At 40.6% G+C, this 22430-nt stretch overlaps 2 protein-coding genes across 2 annotated transcripts in view; one reads left to right on the forward strand and one right to left on the reverse strand.

Annotated features, from left to right (window-relative positions):
• The window catches only part of LOC117991625 (protein prickle-like), a 363781-nt gene that overhangs the window by 327305 nt on the left and 14046 nt on the right, over nucleotides 1–22430 (reverse strand). The window lies entirely within an intron of this gene.
• On the forward strand, nucleotides 35–11347 carry LOC138403736 (uncharacterized). The gene is made up of 2 exons (XM_069505472.1): nucleotides 35–1439; nucleotides 11335–11347. Exon 1 carries the CDS (start codon nucleotides 292–294, stop codon nucleotides 1123–1125), a length of 834 nt encoding a protein of 277 aa, XP_069361573.1. The 5' UTR covers nucleotides 35–291; the 3' UTR covers nucleotides 1126–1439; nucleotides 11335–11347.

Consider the following 22430-nt stretch of genomic DNA (forward strand, 5'->3'; position numbering starts at 1 on the left):
GACCTTTTAAAGTGTATCGGATGTAATGGCACTTTCCACTATAAATGCCAGAATATCCCGGCCATTATTTTTAGAGAGGAAAACGTGCAGATAAAGCGCACATTCAAATGTGATCACTGTCTGAATGTCACGCGGCGCGTAAGAGTAACGGACGATACCCCGGTCCGCGGCGGAGGCGCCCGAGCAGCGCCCGCTCAGCTGGAGCTTCCGAAACTTAACAACAACCAGACAGTTGAAGGAGCTCACAGTGAGTTACTAGTGCAAAAGGAAGATTCAGCAAGAACAGAGAAAATGATAGATGGAAAGTTTGATGTGTCATTGCTGATGGATATGGTAAATGAATCAGTTGCAGGAAAGATGAAAAGTTTGGAGTCCAGGTTGGTCCAAGAAATCAAGGCGGCCGTTTCGAGTACATCACGGCAAGAAACTGATCGTCTACAGGCAGAGTTGCAGAAGGCTAACGAAAGGTGTGCACGTTACGAGGCTGAAATCCAGTCCTTGAAAGAGAAATTAAAGAATCAGTCCAATAGTAGGAAAACGGAGACACAGGCTGGACAGAAGGTGAGGGAGGAGAGGCAGCAGGCGGGCACGGTGCAGGTCGCAGCGCCGGCGCCGGTGTGCGCAGCACGGGAGCCGTCCGGGACGCCGTCCGCGGACGCGGTCCGAGCTCAACCGACGACGAGCTATGCGGCGGTGGCCAGGAAAACAGAGAGTAAGCCGCGTGCACACGGACAGAACGACTACCAGTCTCAGCCGGAGGAAAAAGATAGTGATGATTGGAGTGAGGTAAGAAGTAAAAAGATGCACCCGATTAAAAAAGGCGGAAATATATCTATTATTCCAATTAAAGCAGTTGAGCGGAAAAAATATCTTCACATATGGAGACTACATAAAGAAACCACAGAAGACAATTTAAAGGAATATATTCAGGCAGTACTGGGAACCGATAGTTATAACAAAGTAGACAAGATAGTACAAAAAATAGAGCGAAGTTATTCATCTTTTAGAGTATGTGTGTCAGAAAGCGATTTTGAGAGACTGAGTGATCCTGACATTTGGCCCAAAGATGCAGAGTACAGTGAGTGGACTTGGTTTCGTGGCCCAGCCAGAAAACCTCAAACTTAGACTGTCTAGTAATAATGTAAATAATGTAAATATACTATATCAAAATGTAAGAGGTCTACGTACAAAAACATCAAATTTTTTAACATTACTCGAAGCATCTGGAGCTGATTTGTTTGCAATAACAGAAACCGGATGCAACGAGTCAATGAACGACGCAGAAATAACCTTACCTGGCTACCCCATATTGCGATGTGATCGAGCGGACGGACGCAAGCAGGGCGGCGCGCTTTTAGTGGCCACACCGCGGTTCGAACTGCGCCGCGTACCGACGCCCGATCACATTGACGTAAATAAATATAAGTTCGAGCTAGTGTGTGCTGCAGTGTATAACACGAACAATAGATTTCTCTTCACTTGTTGTGTGGTGTATATTCCTCCTCACGCCGACGAAAATGAATATACGATTATGTTTAAGTTATTAGAAGATATATGTATTAGGTATAAGAATAATGTAATTATATTAGGTGATTTCAACTTATTTTCTAGCAATATTCAGGTCTGTAACTATTACGAGTATTTTGTGGCTTTCTGTGAACTCGCTCAGTATAATGAGGTACCGAACTGCAACGATAGACAGCTGGACCTAGTGTTGAGCGGCCGAGGGACCGTGACGGTGCGCATGGCGGACGAGGCGCTGGAGCCGGTGGACGGGTACCACCCGCCGCTAGCCGTGGCCGTGCCCCTCGGGGCCTCGTGCGCCTCGCCCGCCTCGTGCATCTCGCCCGCCTCGCCCGCCTCCGATACGCTCTCCGATCTAGTCGATCTAACCGACCTGACATATTTTAGACGATGGAACTTCAACAAGGCCGACTTCCACCAATTATATAATTTAATAGCAATAGAAGACTGGACTGAAATTTACAATCTTAGTGACCCTGAAACTGTGTTGAACCTTTTCTACGCTAAAATCACAAATATTTTTGATGCATGTGTACCCTTAAAAAAACAGCTCCCTAGAAAAACCAGATATATATACCCGGTTTGGTACAGCTCCCAACTGATAATAGATATAAAGAAAAAATACATATTACATAAAAAATATAAAAAAAGTAAGTCGCAAAGCGACTATGCGGCGTTCGCGCAGATCAGGGCGAGAGTGAAGTCGGAGACGGCGATCGCGCACGATACCTACCGAGATCGCGTGCAGAGCCACTTGGCAAAGGATCCGCAAGCGTTTTGGAGCTACATGAGGTCTAAAAAAGGTAATATAAACCAAAATAAACTAGTGAAGAATGGGCGAATTTTACCAGACCGAGAGTGCGCTGATGAATTCGCTTCGTTCTTTCATTCTGTGTACAATTCAGAGCCGGCCAAGCTGAGCGTGGCGGCGGCGGACGCGGCGGGCGGCGCGAGCGCGGCGCGCGTGGAGTTGGGCAACTTATCGCCGGACGCGGTGGTGCGAGCGCTCGAGCGACTGCCGCCGAAACGCTCGGTTGGGCCGGATGGAATACCGCCGTTTATCTTTAAGGATTGCCGCAAGGTGCTAGTGGAACCGTTGCTGCATGTATTCAACACCTGTATCGCGACCGCAACGTTTCCCGATCGTTGGAAGCTCACTCGAGTAGTACCGGTTCCGAAAGGCAGGGGAGGTTCTGAGCCCAGCGACTACAGGCCCGTAGCAGTCCTGTGCACTCCGGCGAAGGTGTTCGAGTCGGCGGTACACAACAGTCTATACGAACAGGTGAGTGCTCAGTTGTCAGACGCACAGCACGGATTTCGCCCCGGGCGGGGAACGACTGGCAACTTGCTGCATCTTATGACGCGATTGGTACCAGCGGTGGATGCCGGAGTGCAGGTAGACGTAGCCTATTTTGATTTTAGAAAGGCGTTCGACACGGTCGACAACGACGTCCTACTCGCGAAGCTCGCCCGCGTGGGCTGCACGCCCAAAACGCTCGCTTTCTTCGCCAGCTACCTGCGGGACAGACGTCAGTACGTCGACTGTGGTGGACACCGGTCGGAGCCCTACTATACGAGATCAGGCGTCAGTCAAGGTAGCAACTTAGGGCCCCTCCAATTTATCTTAATGGTAAACGACTTACCGGAGGTGGTAACTGAGTCGACGTGCCTGTTGTTTGCTGACGACCTGAAATTAGTCATGGAAGTAGGAGAGATCTCAGATCACGATCATAGACTACAGAGAGACATAGATGCAGTTAGCAAGTGGAGCCAGGAGAACAAGCTTCATTTTAATGTCTCCAAGTGTTCTGTGATGACGTTCAGCCGCGCGCGCGCCCCGCGCCACCATCAGTACCAGCTGGAGGGGCAGACGCTGCGGCGGGTCACGGAGGTTAGGGACCTAGGGATTCAGTTCAGCGCCGACCTAAATTTCCGGAAACATGTAGCCGATACATGTAAGAGAGCGTATCGGAATTTGGGTTTTGTCCTAAGACAAGCGAATGCGTTCACTAACATCAAGGCGTTGCGTGCTTTGTATGAAGCCCTGGTGAAAAGCCATCTGGAATGCAACGCATCCATATGGTCACCGGGTGAAGCTAAGTACAAAGTGATGCTGGAACGCATTCAAAATAAATTTTTAAGGTTTATGTACCTAAAGTTGTACGGAGTGTATCCGGGATACCCGTTGCTGTATCCCACTCTGTTTGTCATGGGCATGGTGGGATACAGTACACTGGAATTAAGAAGAGAAGTGTCCCTGGCTGCGTACATATTTAAGGTGCTAAGAGGGAAGGTGCATAACCCTGCTGTCCTGAAGGAGTTACGCTTTTGCGTGCCGAACGACAGTGGGTCACGCAGACGCAGGCCTCCACTGCTGGCGCAACCGCGCGCTCGCACTTGCCTGCTGCAGCGACTTGCACGCTCAACTCGGTCGCTGAACACATCGACCTGTTCAGCTGCTCACTGGGCGAGTTCATAAGGGCCACAACGTTGTTGTTAAGTTTTTAAATAAAGTAGGGTTATTTAAGTTTACTTAGCTATCGTATTAGGTTAGCCTGTAAGGATAGTTTTAAGTTGTGAATAAATAAATAATAAAAAAAAAAAAAAAAAAAAAAAAAAAAAAAATAATAATAATAAAAAATTACAAACAGTTACTTTTATAATAAAAGAGATAAATAACGTCCTTTTATAATCAACATTTCATTAATCAAACCAGCTCTACAGTCTATGGTCGGACGGAGCGTCGCGGCGCCGACATGCCTTCGTGTACGTCCATCCGTTTCTGTCCTAATATCTCCTGAACTGCGAGACGCATGCCAAGTGGATGCAAATATTCCTGGAATGCCGGACATTAGGGGAGAAAAAACATGTCTGCATATTGGTGTAGATATTTTAGTGTTCCATAGTCAGACAAGAAAAGAAACCCGTGTATTTTCTCCATGTCTAACTACTTTTTATCTGTCTGGTCAATTATTATTGTAATGTTCATCATTATCATCATCATGATCAACCTAAGTACTACCTAGATTACAAACTACGTATAATAGGTATATACCTACTCAAAAGTCATATCAATAGCAGCTAAACGAATTTTGTCATTTATTTTTTAAAGAATATTAGCCATGATAATCATGAATAATATTCCCGTTTCCCCTCCAACTAAGCGTAAAGCTTGTGCTAGGAGTAGGTACGATAATTATAGTGCAACGGGCGGGGTTTGAACTGCCGACCTTTCGAATTTCAGTCCGCGCCTTAACCGTTAGCTAGCTATATATTATATATATATTATATAATATATTATAACCTTAGCTATTGCTCTAAATCTAAACTAATTGGACTGATTACGGAACCCTGCGTATTTTAAAAGTTACTTGATCAGTTAAATATTTTCTTACAGTAAAAGTGTTTTCTTACAGTATTTTAATTTCTATTTTGAATATCTTTCTCTAATCAACGTGCCGGAAGTTTCTCCATTGTCAGTCCAACAGCATCCAACCGCATGTCACAATGCTAATATTCTATTCACTAGCTAATAATAAATAGATAATCTATTCATCCAACTAGTTAGTGACATGAGATGGACAATGCGCCTCGGGTCTCGTGTCAATCGGAATTGGAGCGATTCCCACGCGAGATTGGGTCCCGACAGCCGACAGCCGACAGCCGACAGCCGACAGCCGACAGCCGACAGCCGACACGCATCACATCTGCGCTTCTGGGTTTATTGCCTGCTTGAAACCTAACACCTCATTAAAATATTGTAAGAGACTATTTAGCAATATTTTATTGAAGTTTTCAGAAAGATTATATAATATGTATTTAATAACATACTGGTCAAGTGAGTTTTAGATTATAACATGCATACGGGTAGGATTCCGTAGCCAATAGCCATGCTAAGTAGCTTTTAAAATCATTGTCGGACATTATTTTGAAACCAGATTTTTAATTAAGTATTTCTTAGCTTTAATAATACCCAGTTTTTCCCAAAAACTGTTCAAAAACCGCATAATGATTTTAAAATACACCCATATTTTAACAATTGAGTTTAGTTTGATTTTTCAATGTTTAAAAAGTTAAAAAAAAAAAACAAATGACTACAAAATCCCTATGTCTTTGAATTAAAATCCGAAAACATCCGAAAATAAAGGCAAAGAGAAGATAAAATTATAAATGAATTATATACACATACAGTTATACACATATACACACATAACCATCCCTTCTTATCTATAATGTTAAAGATTTTATTTCAACCAAAAAGAAAGAAATAGTTCAAAACGATGTGTGTAGTTTAATCGGGATGAATAAAATAACTAAATAAAAATCTTCCTGTAGGGTTAGTGTGAGATTTAACATCTCACCAACGTTGATCGAATTCGAGCGTTGAAACACAGTCAGAGTAAAATAGATCTAAAATTCCTTGATTTATAGGCAAAAATTTTGATGTCAAAGGTTGGATAAGATATTGTATGGCCGAACGTGAGTTCTATCCCCGCTCAATTCAATTCAATCAATTCTACCCACGCTCAATTCAATTCAATTTTTGGCAGTTCAAAACGTTGGTGAGTACACTCTTATACCGGCTCCACACAGTCGTCCAATCTTCCAACTATTCGTCCAACCTTCCACGTGTGGAGAGAATATATTTCGTACAAATGTTTAGCGATGTTGGCGGGTGTTGGCGCGTGATCGCTCGGATGCAGGCGATAAATCGTACCCAGATCAAAGGAGTTGGCCAACTCACACGAACAGACCCTCTACCATGTGTAGATTCTACACATCGCATCGGTCCCAAACTCAGCTTGCCGGGATATTACGGACATTATCTAGCACCTTGTTTCTACAAAGTATTAGATAATGGTGACAAATGTGACTAACTCACAGTGGACAGTACTAACCCCACTGATATGAATGTGGGCACTAGAGCGGACGTGCCGTGACCGTGAGGTATATATGAAGCGTGACAGATTGGATTACTATCGCGCGTCCATCTTACATTCCTCGCCTACTACACGTGACATGTGTCATGACCAATCGCGTGTCAGTATATAATTTATTCTAATTCTTCTTCTTCTTCGTAACACTCGTGGCAGAGTGGTCGTGGTCATCACGAAGTGACGTTTTGGGGGGCAGATGTTATACGCCTCACGAGCATTCGCCACTTCTCCATGCTGGTCGATAGCCTGGTAGATTCGTGCACGGGCCTGGTAGGGTCGGTCCAGTGGGTACCCTCCACCTTGCCCTGGACGACCAGACGCTCTCACGCCGGGAGACAATATGTCCGAAAATCTTAGGTATTACAAACGCCGAAAAACGTTTTTCTAATTAGTTGACGGTTAATAAATTAATGTCCTCGCGACCGAATTTAAGCCACAGCGATATAATTGCCTGCTGAATAGAAAGCTGTGGCAGCCTATTGGTTAGGACGTCCGTCTTCCAATCGGAGGTCGCGGGTTCGATCCCGGGCACGCACCTCTTCGGAGTTATGTGCGTTTTAAGTAATTAAAATATCACCTGCTTTAACGGTGAAAGAAAACATCGTGAGGAAAACTGCATGCCTGAGAGTTCTCCATAATGTTCTCAAAGGCGTGTGAGTGAAGTCTGCCAATCTGCACGTGGCCAGCGTGGTAGACAATGGTCAAAGCCCTTCTCACTCTGAGAGGAGATCCGTGCTCTGTAGTGAGCCGGCGATGGGTTGATGATGAATGATAGAATTGCGTGCTCGGGATCGAACCCAGACCCCCGACTTGGAGGCAGACATCTTAACCACTAGGCTATCACCACTTGTTACCATTTTAGCGTGCAGTTAATGCTTTCTACGCATTAGCGTATAAAGCATATTATAAGGTAAGTGGTTAGTTTGATGGGTTTGGTGTAATAGGCGCGTCTAAGATTCCACCATAAAAGCTTATTTACGATCCTATGTCGCGAGCATCAGGTGATAACGGCTAATTGAAATTACTACCTACTTTACTACATTTTTATTTGTCAAGCCTCTGTTAGTGTTCCGCACCACAAATGGAAAAACTGGAACCTCAGAAGATGTAAGTACGGAACCGTGACGTTTACAAGCCATAATTTTACTTGCCTTGTAATACATCCTTAAGGCGAGTCACCGAGGCTAAGCGGAAAAAACTGGTTTGCTAGATCAAATGTTTTAGGTATTTACTATTAAATAATGGCCTTGCTAAAAATATACAATATACCTAAAGACATTGTCTAAAGAATGTGCTACTTTGATACACAATAGGAAGTACTTCACTCGATCAAATAAAATCTTGAAATAAGCTGAAATAAAAGTCTAAAACGAATTATTTAATACTTAAATTTCTGACTTGGCAAATAATTTTTATATGGAAATATTTGTCTTTAAGTACTACAGAGAACCTGCTAAATTTTGGTTTTCAACAGGACTTCTATAATTTATTAAATCGAAATTTAACGTTTCAAACACAAAAATGAACGTTGCCAAGCGGTTTACTTCAAAGCCGCGCTGCCCGCCTCGGTGACTCGCCTTAAAAAACTAGTCTTGCGCCCGGAAAATTATCTCTCTCAAACATTTTCTCAGAAACTGACTGGATGTGGGAAATGAAATTTGTCATAAATGAAGCCTAACATTATAACACAGCACCATAAGGTTAAATCTCAGAAACACTTGGACCAGCCATGAATCCAACAAAGTACACCGAAATTCGCCCAACGGCAACATCTGGGTCTGATAAGATGACGATTGATGATGATGGGTTAATCCTTAGGGCTAGGAGTTAAAACACGATCCAAAACAGTAGGTTTCTACATGGTTCTGATCATAGATTACTGAGAAGTACTTAAAGCTTTGCCATAAGTTTTCAATTTACTTGAAACTGCTGCAGAAAAATAAATAGAGACCAAACGGATATTTTTACTATACGGAACCGCTGCCAGGAAAGCTCATTTCGTTCTTAACCAAATTTTTTAACCCGCTATCGGAAATCAAACAGGTATTTAAATTTGGCTAAAGCTCAGCCATTCGCCATATAATGGTGATGCGACCTGAATGTTTGCGCTTAAGTGCCTCTATGAAGAAAGGGAGTCGTTAAAATATAGTAAATTATGTAAACGACTGCTAATGGCGCCGTGAACTGGTCCGCCAGTTGGTGACGGCTGACGGTTGATTAGATATCGACGTTTGTGGACATGTAATGGCGTTATCGACTAGAGATTTCCTAATTCCCATCGGTTTTTACGACATACTTAGGTATCGCAAATCTAGTCTAGTCCCCTGCTAGGTCTCTTGTGGGGCCTCCCACACGCCACCTGCCGTCGCTGCGCTTCTCAGTGCGAGGCCATTTTAGCATCTTGGAACAACTAATTTTTAGAGCATTCGCATCCTCTTCTTACTAATATAATATGAAAAGGACAGACATAGTTTGACAGTTTTAAGTTTAATTTAGAGCCGTCAGACCTCGTGACTTTAGCTGCCAGTCGCGAGCGAAAGTAGCGTGCACTAAAAAATTCATGTTCTGTCCTTTTTTAGCAATATTAAAAAGAAGAGGATGCAGATGCTCTACATTTAGTTTAGCGGAAAACAACAGAATCAGCGCGAGTATTTGGAATGAAAGATACAAAATGGTGCATGCTAGGAACAAGTTCGTACCAATTAGTGGCCCCATAGCCCCACAACACATAAATCTGATGTTATCTGAAGAATGCTCGATAATCTCCGTTTCTAATATTGGGGCAGTGTAATAGCTGGTATACCTTCTTATATTATTAAATTTAATTTGGTGATAACATCGCGGAAGAGGTTTCTAATTGCAAGTTATCTTGTAAGTCATTTCAAATTAATACAAAATGTTGCTTTTGGAGTTATCCGGCACTATGAAAGTGGCCTGTTGTAGTGTGGGATATAAGTTCTTTCTGGTAAGAAAGTTTATATGATGGAGTTGTATGACAACGGAAGATTCCACCTCCGCTGTCCGTCCGTCTGTCAGCGGGCTATATCTAGTAAACCGTACTAAATAGAGAGCTGAAATTTTCACAGAATTTGTGTTTTTATCGCCGCTATAAAAACAAATAAGAAATATTCACAGAATGTGTATTTCTATTGCCGCTATAAAAACAAATAATAAAATTTTCAAAATGGCCGCCATGGAAATAAAAAGAATGTAAAAGTACATAGTGTTATATCTTGTAAGACGGTACGGAACCCCACGTGTGCGAGTCCGACTACTATTTATTTATTTGTTTTATGCAATTAGTCTTATGTTAGTTTATGGTTTTATCTGGACACATCGTGGCAGCAATTAACGGTGGCCCAATGTAAACAACTGACAGCCTCGTTCGTATCCTCTCCCGAGACATCTCCATTCCCCCCAGCATCCATTAGCCGAGATCACCGCCAGATTACACTGTACTTATCGAACTATTATGAGATAATTAGTTATTTTGACTGCTAATTAAATTGGTGGCAGATGCTCTATCAAGCTGCGATAGTCTAGTGGTTAGGACGGACGTCCGCCTCCTAATCGCAGGTCGGGGGTTCGATCCCGGGCACGTATCTCTAATTTTTCGGAGTTATGTGCGTTTTTAAGTAATTAAAATATCACTTGTTTTAAAGGTGAAGAAAACATTGTGAGGAAACCTGCAACATGAGAGTTCTCCACATTTGTATTTATTGTAATATTTTGTACTTAACTGTAACTTAAATACAAAAGAAAACTATAATGTAGTATATACATGTAGAAAAACCTTATCACTAAAAATTTTAGTGATAAGTTCTCCATAATGTTCTCAAAGGTGTGTGAAGTCTGCCAATCCGCGCTTGGCCAGCGTGGTGGACTATGGCCAAAACCCTTATTGTGACCCGTGCTCTGTAGTGAGCCGGTGATGGGTTGGGTTGATGATGAAATGATGAAAATGGCGATAAAAAGCAGGTGGGATGTAGGCACGTACGTAACTAGCGTGACAAATGAATGACGTGACAAGACGCGGCGACGGTTATGCTTTACGTGCCATACGTGACGCTATGCTGACGCGACGCGGTGACGGAAATGAGTAAATAGGTATACGAGTTCGTTACGACAACTTTACAATATAGATGTTAGGAATATTGATGATTTGTCTGCAAAAAATTAACACCAACAAAGTAAGATATTAGTCGTAATTAAAAAAAATAAAAAACAACGCAGCAAGCCATAAACAAACTACAGGTCAAAATGGCAATCGAGGAGGGGTTATATTGTTATAAATTTTGGAGCCATTTGGTTGTGTTTTGTCTAATCTTCATGCTCTATGAGATTCATCTTCATAGAGCAAACATATAGGTGTATGTACCTACTTACATACCTACCACCATTTTACCTACATATTATTCAATGAGTAAATAACAAAATATTTATGAAGAAATAAAAAAATTAAGCGAAAGAAATATAATTCATAGAAAAAAAATATAGTAAGGTCATACGTGTTTGGGAAAAAGACCAATTGTTTTATTAAAAGTTAGACAGCCCTGGTTAATCGTGACCAAATTCCCTGCCACGTCTTAACATTATGACCTCTATTATCATTGTAATAAGAGCTTTGGTTTGGGAAGTCGAGCGTGAGGCTTATGACGAAAATCATATGTAAATGTCGTGATAAGATCGGACGGGCGGGACGGAGGTTCCCACGGTGACGGACGGACGTACAAATATTACATAGCATTAGGGACTCGAGTACGAGAAAGAAGAAAGTGTAGGGTATAATAATTGAGTTACCCAGAATACCTACTTGCACTTTTTCTGAAAATAAACTTAATCTTCAGGTCATTTAAAAGTTGCCTATACAAAGGTGCCTCAGTGCATCTGCGTGATGTGCGTTGTATTGTACAATGCAGATTTGTCTGGTTTTCAAAAAATTTCCTTTTTAGTTTCGTCCAGTCCATTAGTTCATCTATCCGTCCGTCTGTCCGTCGGTGTGTGTCACAAGTCACAACCATTTTAAAAATAAACTATAAGAGTAGTAGGTAAAGATGAAAAGCACAGTTTTTTAAACTTCTTTGTTACCTGATACCTCTCCTTGGATTTAATTCAGGGTAAGGACAGTCTCCTGAATATGACAAGCGTTAGTCGAAAAAAAGCGGTTTACTCCCTCCAGAGATAGGTATAGGCACCTACCAAAGAAATCCTAAGTGCCTCAGGTATCATTAGGACTTATCTGTGGTACCTACTTAAAATCATTAACAGTTTTTCATTACAAGTGTGCAGCTGCTCGATTGCGGCAGAATGACAGCTACAATGTCACGATCGCAATCACCTCTGATTGGTTGACGCTCGCTCACTATTGGCTACAATGCCTTGTTGCAACAAGAATCGCACAAATTCAGCCAATCACGACAATTGAGATTGTAATAATGATTGATGCAAGTTTTACGAAATCGACTAACTGAGTTCTGACGCTCATTTGACTAATAAAATTATTATTCTTTTTAAAGGCTGCATTAAAGAATATAATAATATTATTATTTACATAGTTGCGAATATAGTTTTACTAACATCATAAACTGTCTCAGGTTCACAGGTAATATTATGTAATGCGAGGTTTAGATTAGCAACAAAACTTGCAGAAGTTGACTTCCGCAAGCTATTTCTACCGTGTAAACAATCACGTCAAGCTGACTTCCGCAAGTTTTGTAACTTGCTGGACTTGCCGCAAGTAATGTATGTACATGACGAACAATATTGCTGGTAGTGTAAACAATTCTGCAAGTACTTGCGGAATAACTTGCAAGAAGTTGTTGCTAGTCTAAACCTGGCTTTAGCAGGCGACACAACCCCAGGGTAAGTGTATTAGATACGGCAGCACATGTTAGTTAGAGCGCCATAAACGCTATGGCGAATGGCGAATGGCGCGGGGGGCATGGTGCCATGGGGCCATGGTCGACACGGGCAGCACGTGTCGGAGTCGTTACGTTATGTCCGAGTTATGAACTGGTTTATGGCTGTTTATGAGTTATGGGGGTTTATATAACACCATAAATGTTAGACTATGTTTGGAGTCTTTTTTTAGGGTTCCGTATCTCAAAGGAAAAAAGATCCCTTGTAGCATCACTTCGTTGTCTGTCTGTCTTTCGCGTCTGTCAAGGGAATCAAAACCTATAGGGTACCTCCCGTTGGCAGGTAGAAATGTCTTACGCTCAAGTAAAGGAGAAACTCCGAATAGTTAAAATTTAAAAACACTTTAACACACTATTCTAAAATGATTGTTTTAAGAACATCATTTCATTTATATTATAGAGGGCGTGACGCTATCTGCGCGCGCGCACGCCGGCCCGGCCACTCTGCTCATATTGTGCTCCGACACTTCAACTGTGTCACAGTATAGGGAGAGACGCAGAAGTCCGGCGCCTCTGATCTCGTGGTAACGACTCAACATATCTCCCTAACTACGTAGGCTTGCTATGTCTAGAGTCTAGACGGCTTCGTCGAACATGGTCGACCCTCTGCGTGTAATGTCATATCCTTACTCAGTGGATACAAGCTGCGCGTACGCTCTCGGTCCATAGCGGCATAATCTCAGGGTTCACATCTAATTGCCCACTCGCGCTTCGTGACAAGGGTTTTAATGGCAGAAACATTTTATTTGAGGAATAAATGCTTCTGAATGAGGAAGGCTGAGGACCGGGTGTGCTGGCGCTCTTTAGGGAAGGCCTATGTCCAACAGTGGACATCCACAGGCTGATGATAATGATGATGATGATGTTGAAATGTTTCATCCAAATTAACACGAAAAAAAAAACAATGCAGTAGATAACCTGAATAAGGTCGGAATCATTGGGTACTTCAGCATGTTTCCAATTTTATTTTAGTTTTCCAAAAGTCAATGTGCCTAATTCAGTTTTCTAAACTGAACCTCAGAATAGTACATAGTACAATTACAGAATAGTATTTAGTACAACTAAACTAAATTGACAGGTCGTTTAGTGCTATCTTTTTCCGCATAGAGCGTTATGAGAAGGATAGCAATGCATTTACGGAACAAATTTTAAAAGCTAATAAAATTAGCATGTCGCTGAAACGACCTTAAAGTTTTTCATCCCAATATCGCCCAACGCACCTGGAGAAATCTTCACTTCAAATAAACAATATCAAACCCGGGACCTACCACTCACCACTGCGCCATTGCGGTCGTTGGGTTTGTTCAACAAATAAAGAGATAAAAGTAGTTAGGTTAAGTACTGACAAACAGTAAAACACCTCGTAGGTAACTGGATAGCTCCAAACTGCCCGTGTAACTCGATACACCACCGCGCCTCGCCCGCGCCTCGCCCGCGCCTCGCCCGCGCCTCGTCTCACCCACACGCCTCGTACTGAGCTGTCAATGCGTGTTATCACCGCTGACATCTCTAGATAACATACTTTACTTTTTAGAGTTCCCTACTCTAAAGGAACCCATCTCAACTTTGGACATCATCAAATCCAAAGCAAAAACTGCTGGCTAGTAACTTGGCATCCTCAACAAAGTCAAACGGTACTTCACGCCGGAACAGCTCCTTACCCTGAACCAAGCACAAGTTCGATCGTGCATGGAGTACTGCAGCCATTTATGGGATGGCTCTGCCAAGCTTGATGCATTGGCTTCGGTGGACCGTCGCGCTAGAAGTTTCATTGGTGACGAAGCGCTGGTCAATTCTAAACTTTAAAGTTTGGAACATCAGCGCAAAGTTTGCCTGTCTATCGGTAGGTATATATTTCGGAGAGTGTGCCGAAGAACTTTTCAACCTGGTTCCTCCTTCACCCTTCTACTATCGTACCGCAAGGCATCGCCAAGATCTGCACTCGTAATCGAATAGATCATTCCCATTAGTAGAACTGTTGAACTTAAAATAAAATAAATAAATAAATAAATAAGCCTTTTATTAACTGAAAAAAATATAAATATGTAGGTATACACAGAATCAAATTTTTCTAGTAGCTAGGTACTCACACTTTTCATACTTTACTTAGTTGAAACAAAATTTATGTTCTATGCTTATTTCCTTATTTTTAAACTTTCAGTGATTTTACAACTAATCTACTAAAGGATACACGATTTATAGACGTATTACCTCATTGTTACCTAGAAAGGTACATCAAAACATTAGAGAACTTTTGTAATCAATGAGATAAGTTGAACTTGTAACAATGTATTTAGATGACGTAAATTATTCTATTTTATATATTTTATATACACTGTTGAACTTAGCAAATTAAAATATGTAAGAAAATATTTTCATTCATTGTACCACATTAAAGTGCATTCTATAGATCTCAGCCTGAAATCGTCTCGGACGAAATCGCGGGCATCATCTAGTCTAGTCACAGAATATATAATGTCTAGTGGTGATAAATTCAAACTAACTTTCGTATTCTTTCAACAGACTTTGTAAAGTTGTTTTGAATTCCACGACGTCGGTGCCCTCCGAGGCGGCATGTAACGTGTGGTAGGTATAGGTAGGGAACACAAGGTATGTGAGTTCGGTTCCCAGGCGATGTAATTGCGCGCCATGGGAGCGGGGAGCGAACAATACCCGATACTCGTAAACGCCTCATTGCCGACTAGTAATTAGCTGTTATGATCGCGGAAACGGCCGCCGTGGAATCTTTACACGTGTTATACTCATCATCATCATCAACCGATAGACGTCCACTGCTGGACATAGGTCTCTAGTAGGGACTTCCACACGCCACGGTCTTGCGCCGCCGCCATCCAGCGGCTCCTTGCGACTCGTCTGATATCGTCCGTTCACCTAGTGCGTCTTCCGGTGCGAGGTTGCCATTCCAGCACCTTGGAACTTCACGTGTTACTCACATAAAACAAATGTTGAACCTGCGCAGAGGACGATTTATAGGTCAATTTTGTTTTACATAGTGTAGCGGAATGATGACAGTATTTGTAGGTACCATCGTACATTGATTCCTCAGTCATTTCACTCCACACGATATATAGGAGAGCATTCATCATGATCATCATCACTACCTCTCAACACATCACCGTCCACTTGACTATGGTCTTCTCTCAAAATGAGCAAATAAAACGCACATGGATAATTCGAAAAAGTCAGAGATCTTGCATCGAATCCCGAACCCGCTGAATCGGAGACCAAAGGCTAGGCTATTTACCTATTAGGCTTTTTAACTAGTGATATCATCTCAAGCCATTGCCGGCCCACTATTGAGAACTGGTTTCCTTCCAAAGTGAGAAGGGTTTCAGGTCACAGTCCACTACGCTGGCCAAGTGCAAATTAATAAAATATTGGATTTAGTCGTTAATAATTAACCTATGTTAGTTAGTCAGTTAATCAGCCTATTCTGAGAGGAGACCTGTTCTTAGCACTAGGTACCTAGTGGACTGGGTGGACTGGTGATGGGTTGATCATGATGATGAGCGACATTTAGGTATGTCAGTTAAAGCTCAATTTACAGGATTTTCGATATCAAAATGAGCCAAAATGTTTTGTCTCGCACAGATCCTAGGATCGCGGGTTCAATTTGGGCAAATTAAAATGCCGCGAGCTATAACAAAAGGCTCTCAACACATTCCTTCCCTAAATTAGGAAATAAGAGGAAACTTTGTGTTCGCAGCGGTATTTACTGGGCGTTTACGTTAAATACCATGCTCTGCTTTCTATAATCATGTTGTTTAAGATACAATGTTGTTGGAGCACGACCATGTCTGGAGGAAATTATGATAAAAAGTAAAAACTTCAGACTGTGTCCTGGACTTAGGAGAATCAAAAACATAGTAGATTGAGATGTTTTAGTGGATAAGCCGTCGTCACAGACAAAATGTATGTCAATTATTTTATGTTTGTAAATTGTATTTGCATCAAACCCATTGACGAAGGAGGCATGGATATCTACTCATGTGCATGTTTCGCCGCGACGATGTTGTAAAAACAGATATTTTTACTTTGAGAAATTTTTATACGCTATTATTTCACGGATACTACCGTGAAATAATGATTCCACAGATTTTTGTCAATTGTTTCGATTCCTATCACATTACGTTACCGCTAGACTACGAAAATCGTTAATCTCGACATAGACTAGATCTAACTCAATGATTACTGACAGTCTAGCTGACAACTAACTGACTTATTTTTAGTGGTGTGCCTTAAGGTGTCAAGTATTTTAGACTATGCCAGAAGACTTGCTCCGTCACCCCTTCATTCAGCTTCACTCAGGACGTCACGTCCTTCCCAGGCTTCTGGCTACGCACTTTACATAAACACTCTAGAAAAAGCACACTAAGAGAGGATTTTAAGAAGCTTCAAAAAAAACTTTAACGGCGAATTTGCGAGCATCACCTAGATCAAAAAAAAATATTTGCAGCTCACATTCGAAACTCCACCAAAAAAAATCACAATAAAATGTAGGAACAATTCATACTTTAAAATGTTCCGCGTTGTTTATTCACCAATTTGTTTTGTCCGTTGTATATAATTTCGTAATTGCGAGCTCGGTTCGTACTCAAATATTTCACAAGTTCCGTGAACCAAGAACGAATTCCATTTAAATAATATTTTCCAACATTTCACAACAAACAAAAATTCTGGACATATTTTTAACAACTTCAGCCCAAGACTTCAGCAAACAAAAATTATGTTGGCATATTTTTAAACCTTCCAAAATGCATTTACTCGTGAACAATGGTTTCACTCAGCCAAAGTAATTCGGCTCTACCTTAGTTATAAAAACTATAAAAAATACTATTTTTACAGAATTTTCTCTTGGCTACCTTTTAGGCTTGAAAATATACCTACCCATCAAACTATACCTACTAACTATCAAAATCGGAGTTTGAAAACTTAGCCTTAGAAAAAAAATCTCTAGATCCTTTCATAAGAGATTTTAAGTAAATCCTCGTGAGGAAGCCTGCTTCAATCGATCAATCAAATTATTAATTGCTTATTTGGGTTTACAGATGCATGTCTGAGAATTCTCCATAACGTTCTCAAAAGTGTGTGAAGTCTGCCAATCGACACTTAGTCAGCCCTTCTCACTCTGAGAGTAGAACTGTGCTCAGCAGTTAGCCGATGATGAGTTGATCTGATCATCATGATGATGAGATCCTGTCGTAAAAGATTTTAATTTTTTTTTAATGTTCAAGGGTTTTCTCCGATGATTGCTATTCCGATTTCTGTGATTTACATACAAATATTACAACCTGTATAACATTAAAACTAGATATTTTTACGAAAATCTGATAAACTATAGACACTGATATTACTTTCTAGAACGTATTTACAAAATTTCATTGTGTTTGATTGGTTCAAATGAGAAGCAAGTTTGCATGGAAAGCGCCGCGCGCCGGGGAGCGTACTAGGGAAACTTCCTTAAAATATTTATAATTTTTTATGATAGTGTTTTTACCTACACTTCAAGGAACTTTATATACAATTTTTAAATACATATCAAAAATTGCGGAACCGGCAGGATTCGAACCTGCGTCTCCTGGGATCGCGCCCGACCGCTAAGCCACAGTTTGCTGCCAATTCATCTCTTGAGTGTTCGAATCCAGCCGGTTCCGAAATTTTTGATATGTATTTTTAAAAAAAATTTAGAAAGTTTCTTAAAATAACTGACAATTCCGGTTCACATCATTTTCTGAAGTATATAATTTGACTAAAATTCATCTCGTCGGTCGAATCATTAACCCTTTATGGTGTCTACTATCTCCATAGAGTGTAGAACAGTGTTGGCTTGTTTTATGGAAATGCGAATGATTGCACTCGCACCATAAACCGATGTGTAGTTATTGTATAGTTGTTGTATACTTGTATAGTTTTATGGAGAGTAATCTCTAGTTGTAAACGCAGCTTATTAACACGTGGGCATATTAATGTATACCATTATAGTAAGTACATATAGATCGTTGCTCTCTTGATTATCACATGGGTAGACATGTAATCATCAAGAGTATAGTAAATAAGAAATTATAACCATTTCTATATAATTCATCTTGGATGTCTCTTGCTGCGGTGATAACCAATGAAGCTGGCGTCAATAAATTTTCAGAATTACGTACCTACGCCTGTACGTTTAAGGTGGCTCTTCTTACGCGCTTCTCCATACAAATGTATTACGCCTATTATTCTATTGTTCGTTGTTCTAGATCTATAACTAAGCCATATGTAGATTTATCTCTCCATTATCTATGCCCTAAAACAATTAATATAGTAAGAATGTATTCGTTTCAAAAGTTATGGCTCTTGATAAATCACTATTTTAGGGCAAATTTTGAGGCAAATTCGTTTGTAAATAAACTATATATAAGAAACAAAAAAAATAGAAAAATAACAACTTCATGTCACACTTTACTTCGTAATCATTCCAAATGCCTTTAGTTTGTGTAAAAAAATATTTTCTTTTGCCGAAAATAGGCGTAATTCCAAACTTCGAATTGAAAATCTTCACTTTCCGTTTTTAACTAAAAAATCTTGTATCTCAAGCAAAATTCTAATACCCGGCCTCTTATTAATCTTAATTATATATTGTGTAAGCCATGTATAAGCGTTGATTCAATGTATATTAAGGGCCTTAATCACTATATACTCTGGTCAAATAAAAATAAAAGCCCTTAATCACACAGGTAGGTACCGTATGGTTTTTGAAACCGGACCATAACCGGTTCGATTCCTGGAAGCGAATCAGGCAGTAATAAGGGGCAAAACGTGCAAAAAGCGCACAAGCGGCGGGAGGCGATTTCATATTGAGATAGCATTTTATTGTAATTGCTTGAAGCATGTTTTTACTGCCATCGGTACGTATGAGGATAAGGGAAATTATTGATGTCCTGTCTATTTCATACAGTTGGGTAAATGCAAGGCTCGCGCTTAACGTTCTTACCTGAACTGCCCCCCAATTGTGTAAGAATAACCATTTCATGGCTATCGCAATCGTCAAGAAATTCTGCCATTTGATTGGTTGATTCGCTGTTTTCTTTGCGACATTCGCTGTTTTCTTTCTGACATTTTTTCACAGCCAGTCAAAGGGCAGAATTCTTGACGATTGCGATAGCCATGAAATGCTTATTCTTACACAATTGGGGGACTGATTTGGCAAAGAGATATACTTTTAAAACAAAACAATAACTGCATTACCTAATCTTTTACCTACAAATAAGAAAGAAAGAAAAACGTTTATTTTTAAAGCTGTGCCGCACACACATTACCAGTTAAACCTAGGGGTTAGGCTATCCCGGCGCCTCTAATACTTGAGCAATAAAGTCAAAAGACCTATTAGAAATATAGAATAGTATAATAGAGAAAGTAAAGTCAAATCATCTGTAGCCAAGCAGTGCATCCTTCGGATTCACCAGTGAGTTGGTCACTTTCTAAAGATTGCTTAAAAATTCTTGCTAGACTCAAAGATTGAATAGACAATTTCAGGAATTTTTTTCAAAAAAATTTAAAAACCCCACGAAGCTTAGGGATAACGCTAGAAGTAATAGGAAGACAAGATTCATGTTACCCAAAGTCTGTAACTACTACGGTGAAAGGTTAAGTGAATATTTGGTACCTAAAATTTACAACGGCATAGAGTGGTTAAGGGAAGAGAATAAGGTCAGTGAGGGGGTGCTTAAGAAAAAGTTAAAGGAACACTTCCTTAGGGACCCCCTTACTGTTTAATTTATTATCAATTTATTATCATTATTTGTTTTTTATTTTAGTTTATTTTGTTTGTTACCTCAGATTGAGGATTGATCTCTAAAGCGTTCATTTCGCTGCAGCGATCAATCCTTAATCTGAGTATAAGTTTATAAGTTAGAATATAAGTTTACATATATAAGTACAATTTAATACGTAGATTATAGTTATTTTTAAGGAGCGCCAGCTCGCCAACAAACTGGCTCACCAGTTTGGCGAGAAAATAATAATGTAAATATTTGGTGTACCTACGCTTGTTATAAATAAATAAAAAAAAAAAAAAAAAAAAAAAAAAAGGAACAGTGAATTTTTTTGTAAAGAAGTTGGGAAGATGTAAAATGTTTCGTCATCGTCGTCATAATCAACCGATAGATATCCACTGCTGGACGTAGGTCTCTTGTGAAGACTTCCACGTGCCAAGGTCTCGCGCCGCCTCCTGAACACAACGCCTAGCCAGCGCCCAGCAGCTCCCTGCGACTCGTTTGCTCTCACCTCAATCCACATACCAACTAGTACAGAGTTCTGCCAACGATGCACTTTTCGGTGCAAAGGTCGCCATTTCAACAACTTCAAAATCTTTTAATGACGTTATCTACAAAGAATTATGACTAAATTACTCCAAAAAATGCTGAAACCTGTCGGTGAAACATTACAAAGTACATGTTTTTATGACACCAAACAATGTTCCACGCCTCAAATTGATGTAAGACAAACGTTCATCAAATTTACAAGCGCATAAAAATCCCATTACTTAACCAGGCCCTAAATCATTCGCGGCAATTTTCATTTAATAAGAGCAAATCAATTACGCCGCCACGTCAAATATGACGGCAATAGCGACCAACTGGTCTCACAACTGGTCCCACAACTAGTCGGGCGAAGTGAAGACTCACACGTCAGTTTTTTGCTCATTACCGATCATACGTGGCGTGGAAGGTGCTCGCTACTTGCTCGTCTGAAGATTAACATTTTGCTGTAATCATCGTCTGTATAAACGACTAGTAAAGGAAGACTAGACTGTAGATTAAGGAGGTAGGACGCGAGATTAAAAATGTACCATACGTATTAGGAATGTAGACACGTATCGCAAATCACGTCCTTTTAGTAGATATTACTCATGGAACTAACAGTTTGATCTTGGGAAATTCTTGGGGAGCTGCTGGAGTGGCCCCACTGCGCGAATGTTTCGAGTTTGGGTGAGTTTGGCGAAAGTTCGCCAAACGGCAAATCTTCTAACCAGTTGCCAATTGCCAGTTGCCAGTGGAGCTACCACATTCAGTATTCGGCGAATATTTTACACTCTAAGATCCGGCACTCTAAGATTTGGCAAATGTTTTGCGAATGATTGCGAATTTGCCGAATGTTCGCCAATGGGGGTGGCCCCATTCTACAGGTTTAATCAATAATGGTGTGGACCAATTATTGATTAAACCTGTAGAATTTACATATAATTAATTAATCATTATAAATAATCTGTCCCGGCTGTACTCACGACTAAACACGTGAGTAAAGCCGGGACAGATATTATTTATAATGAAAATCACTCACGGTAGTTTAAACGCTAAAATATGCATAATGTGCTTAGACATTAGGTACTACATTTAGAGCCCCTCTTTTTCGAAAATATTTACCTTTCCAACATCTCTTGAGTTACTTTACTGCATTACTGTCACTTGTAGAAGAACTTCAGTCGCGAATGTCTGCTAATTTATTTGTGTACATCAAATACACATCAAATAATATCATGTTCAATGTAGCAGCAAAACAGCTTTTATGAGTGCTAAGTCTGCTAAGTGTTGGTATACGACTTGTTCACGTGTTACTATAGTCGTCCTACTCACATAAAAGCTCTCAATGAGGAAGTACCGTCTGCACATAACACAGCTTTGTTAATACGATGAAAATAATAATCGTGCTAATATCTAAATGGAAAAGGTGACTGCCTGATCTATTAACGCACGGCTCAAACTACTGGACGGATCGGGCTGAAAGGCATGTAGATAGCTATTATGATGTAGGCATCCGCTAAGAAAGGATTTTTGAAAATTCAACCCCTAAGAGGGTGAAATAGGGGTTTAAAATTTGTGTAGTTCACTAGTTGATAATATGGTTTTACTGATCCTATTTGTTGGAATACCACTAAGCCTGTTTAAATCTCTCAAGCCCTTAAGTTATAGGTAGGCTGTTCGGTGCGGGACCTCCTGCGAGCATCTTGTTAGCACCTGCCGAGAAGCGTGTGTCTGTAAATGGCGACACT

The sequence above is a fragment of the Maniola hyperantus genome, chromosome 20 (genome assembly GCF_902806685.2).
Source record: "Maniola hyperantus chromosome 20, iAphHyp1.2, whole genome shotgun sequence".
NCBI lineage: Eukaryota > Metazoa > Arthropoda > Insecta > Lepidoptera > Nymphalidae > Maniola > Maniola hyperantus.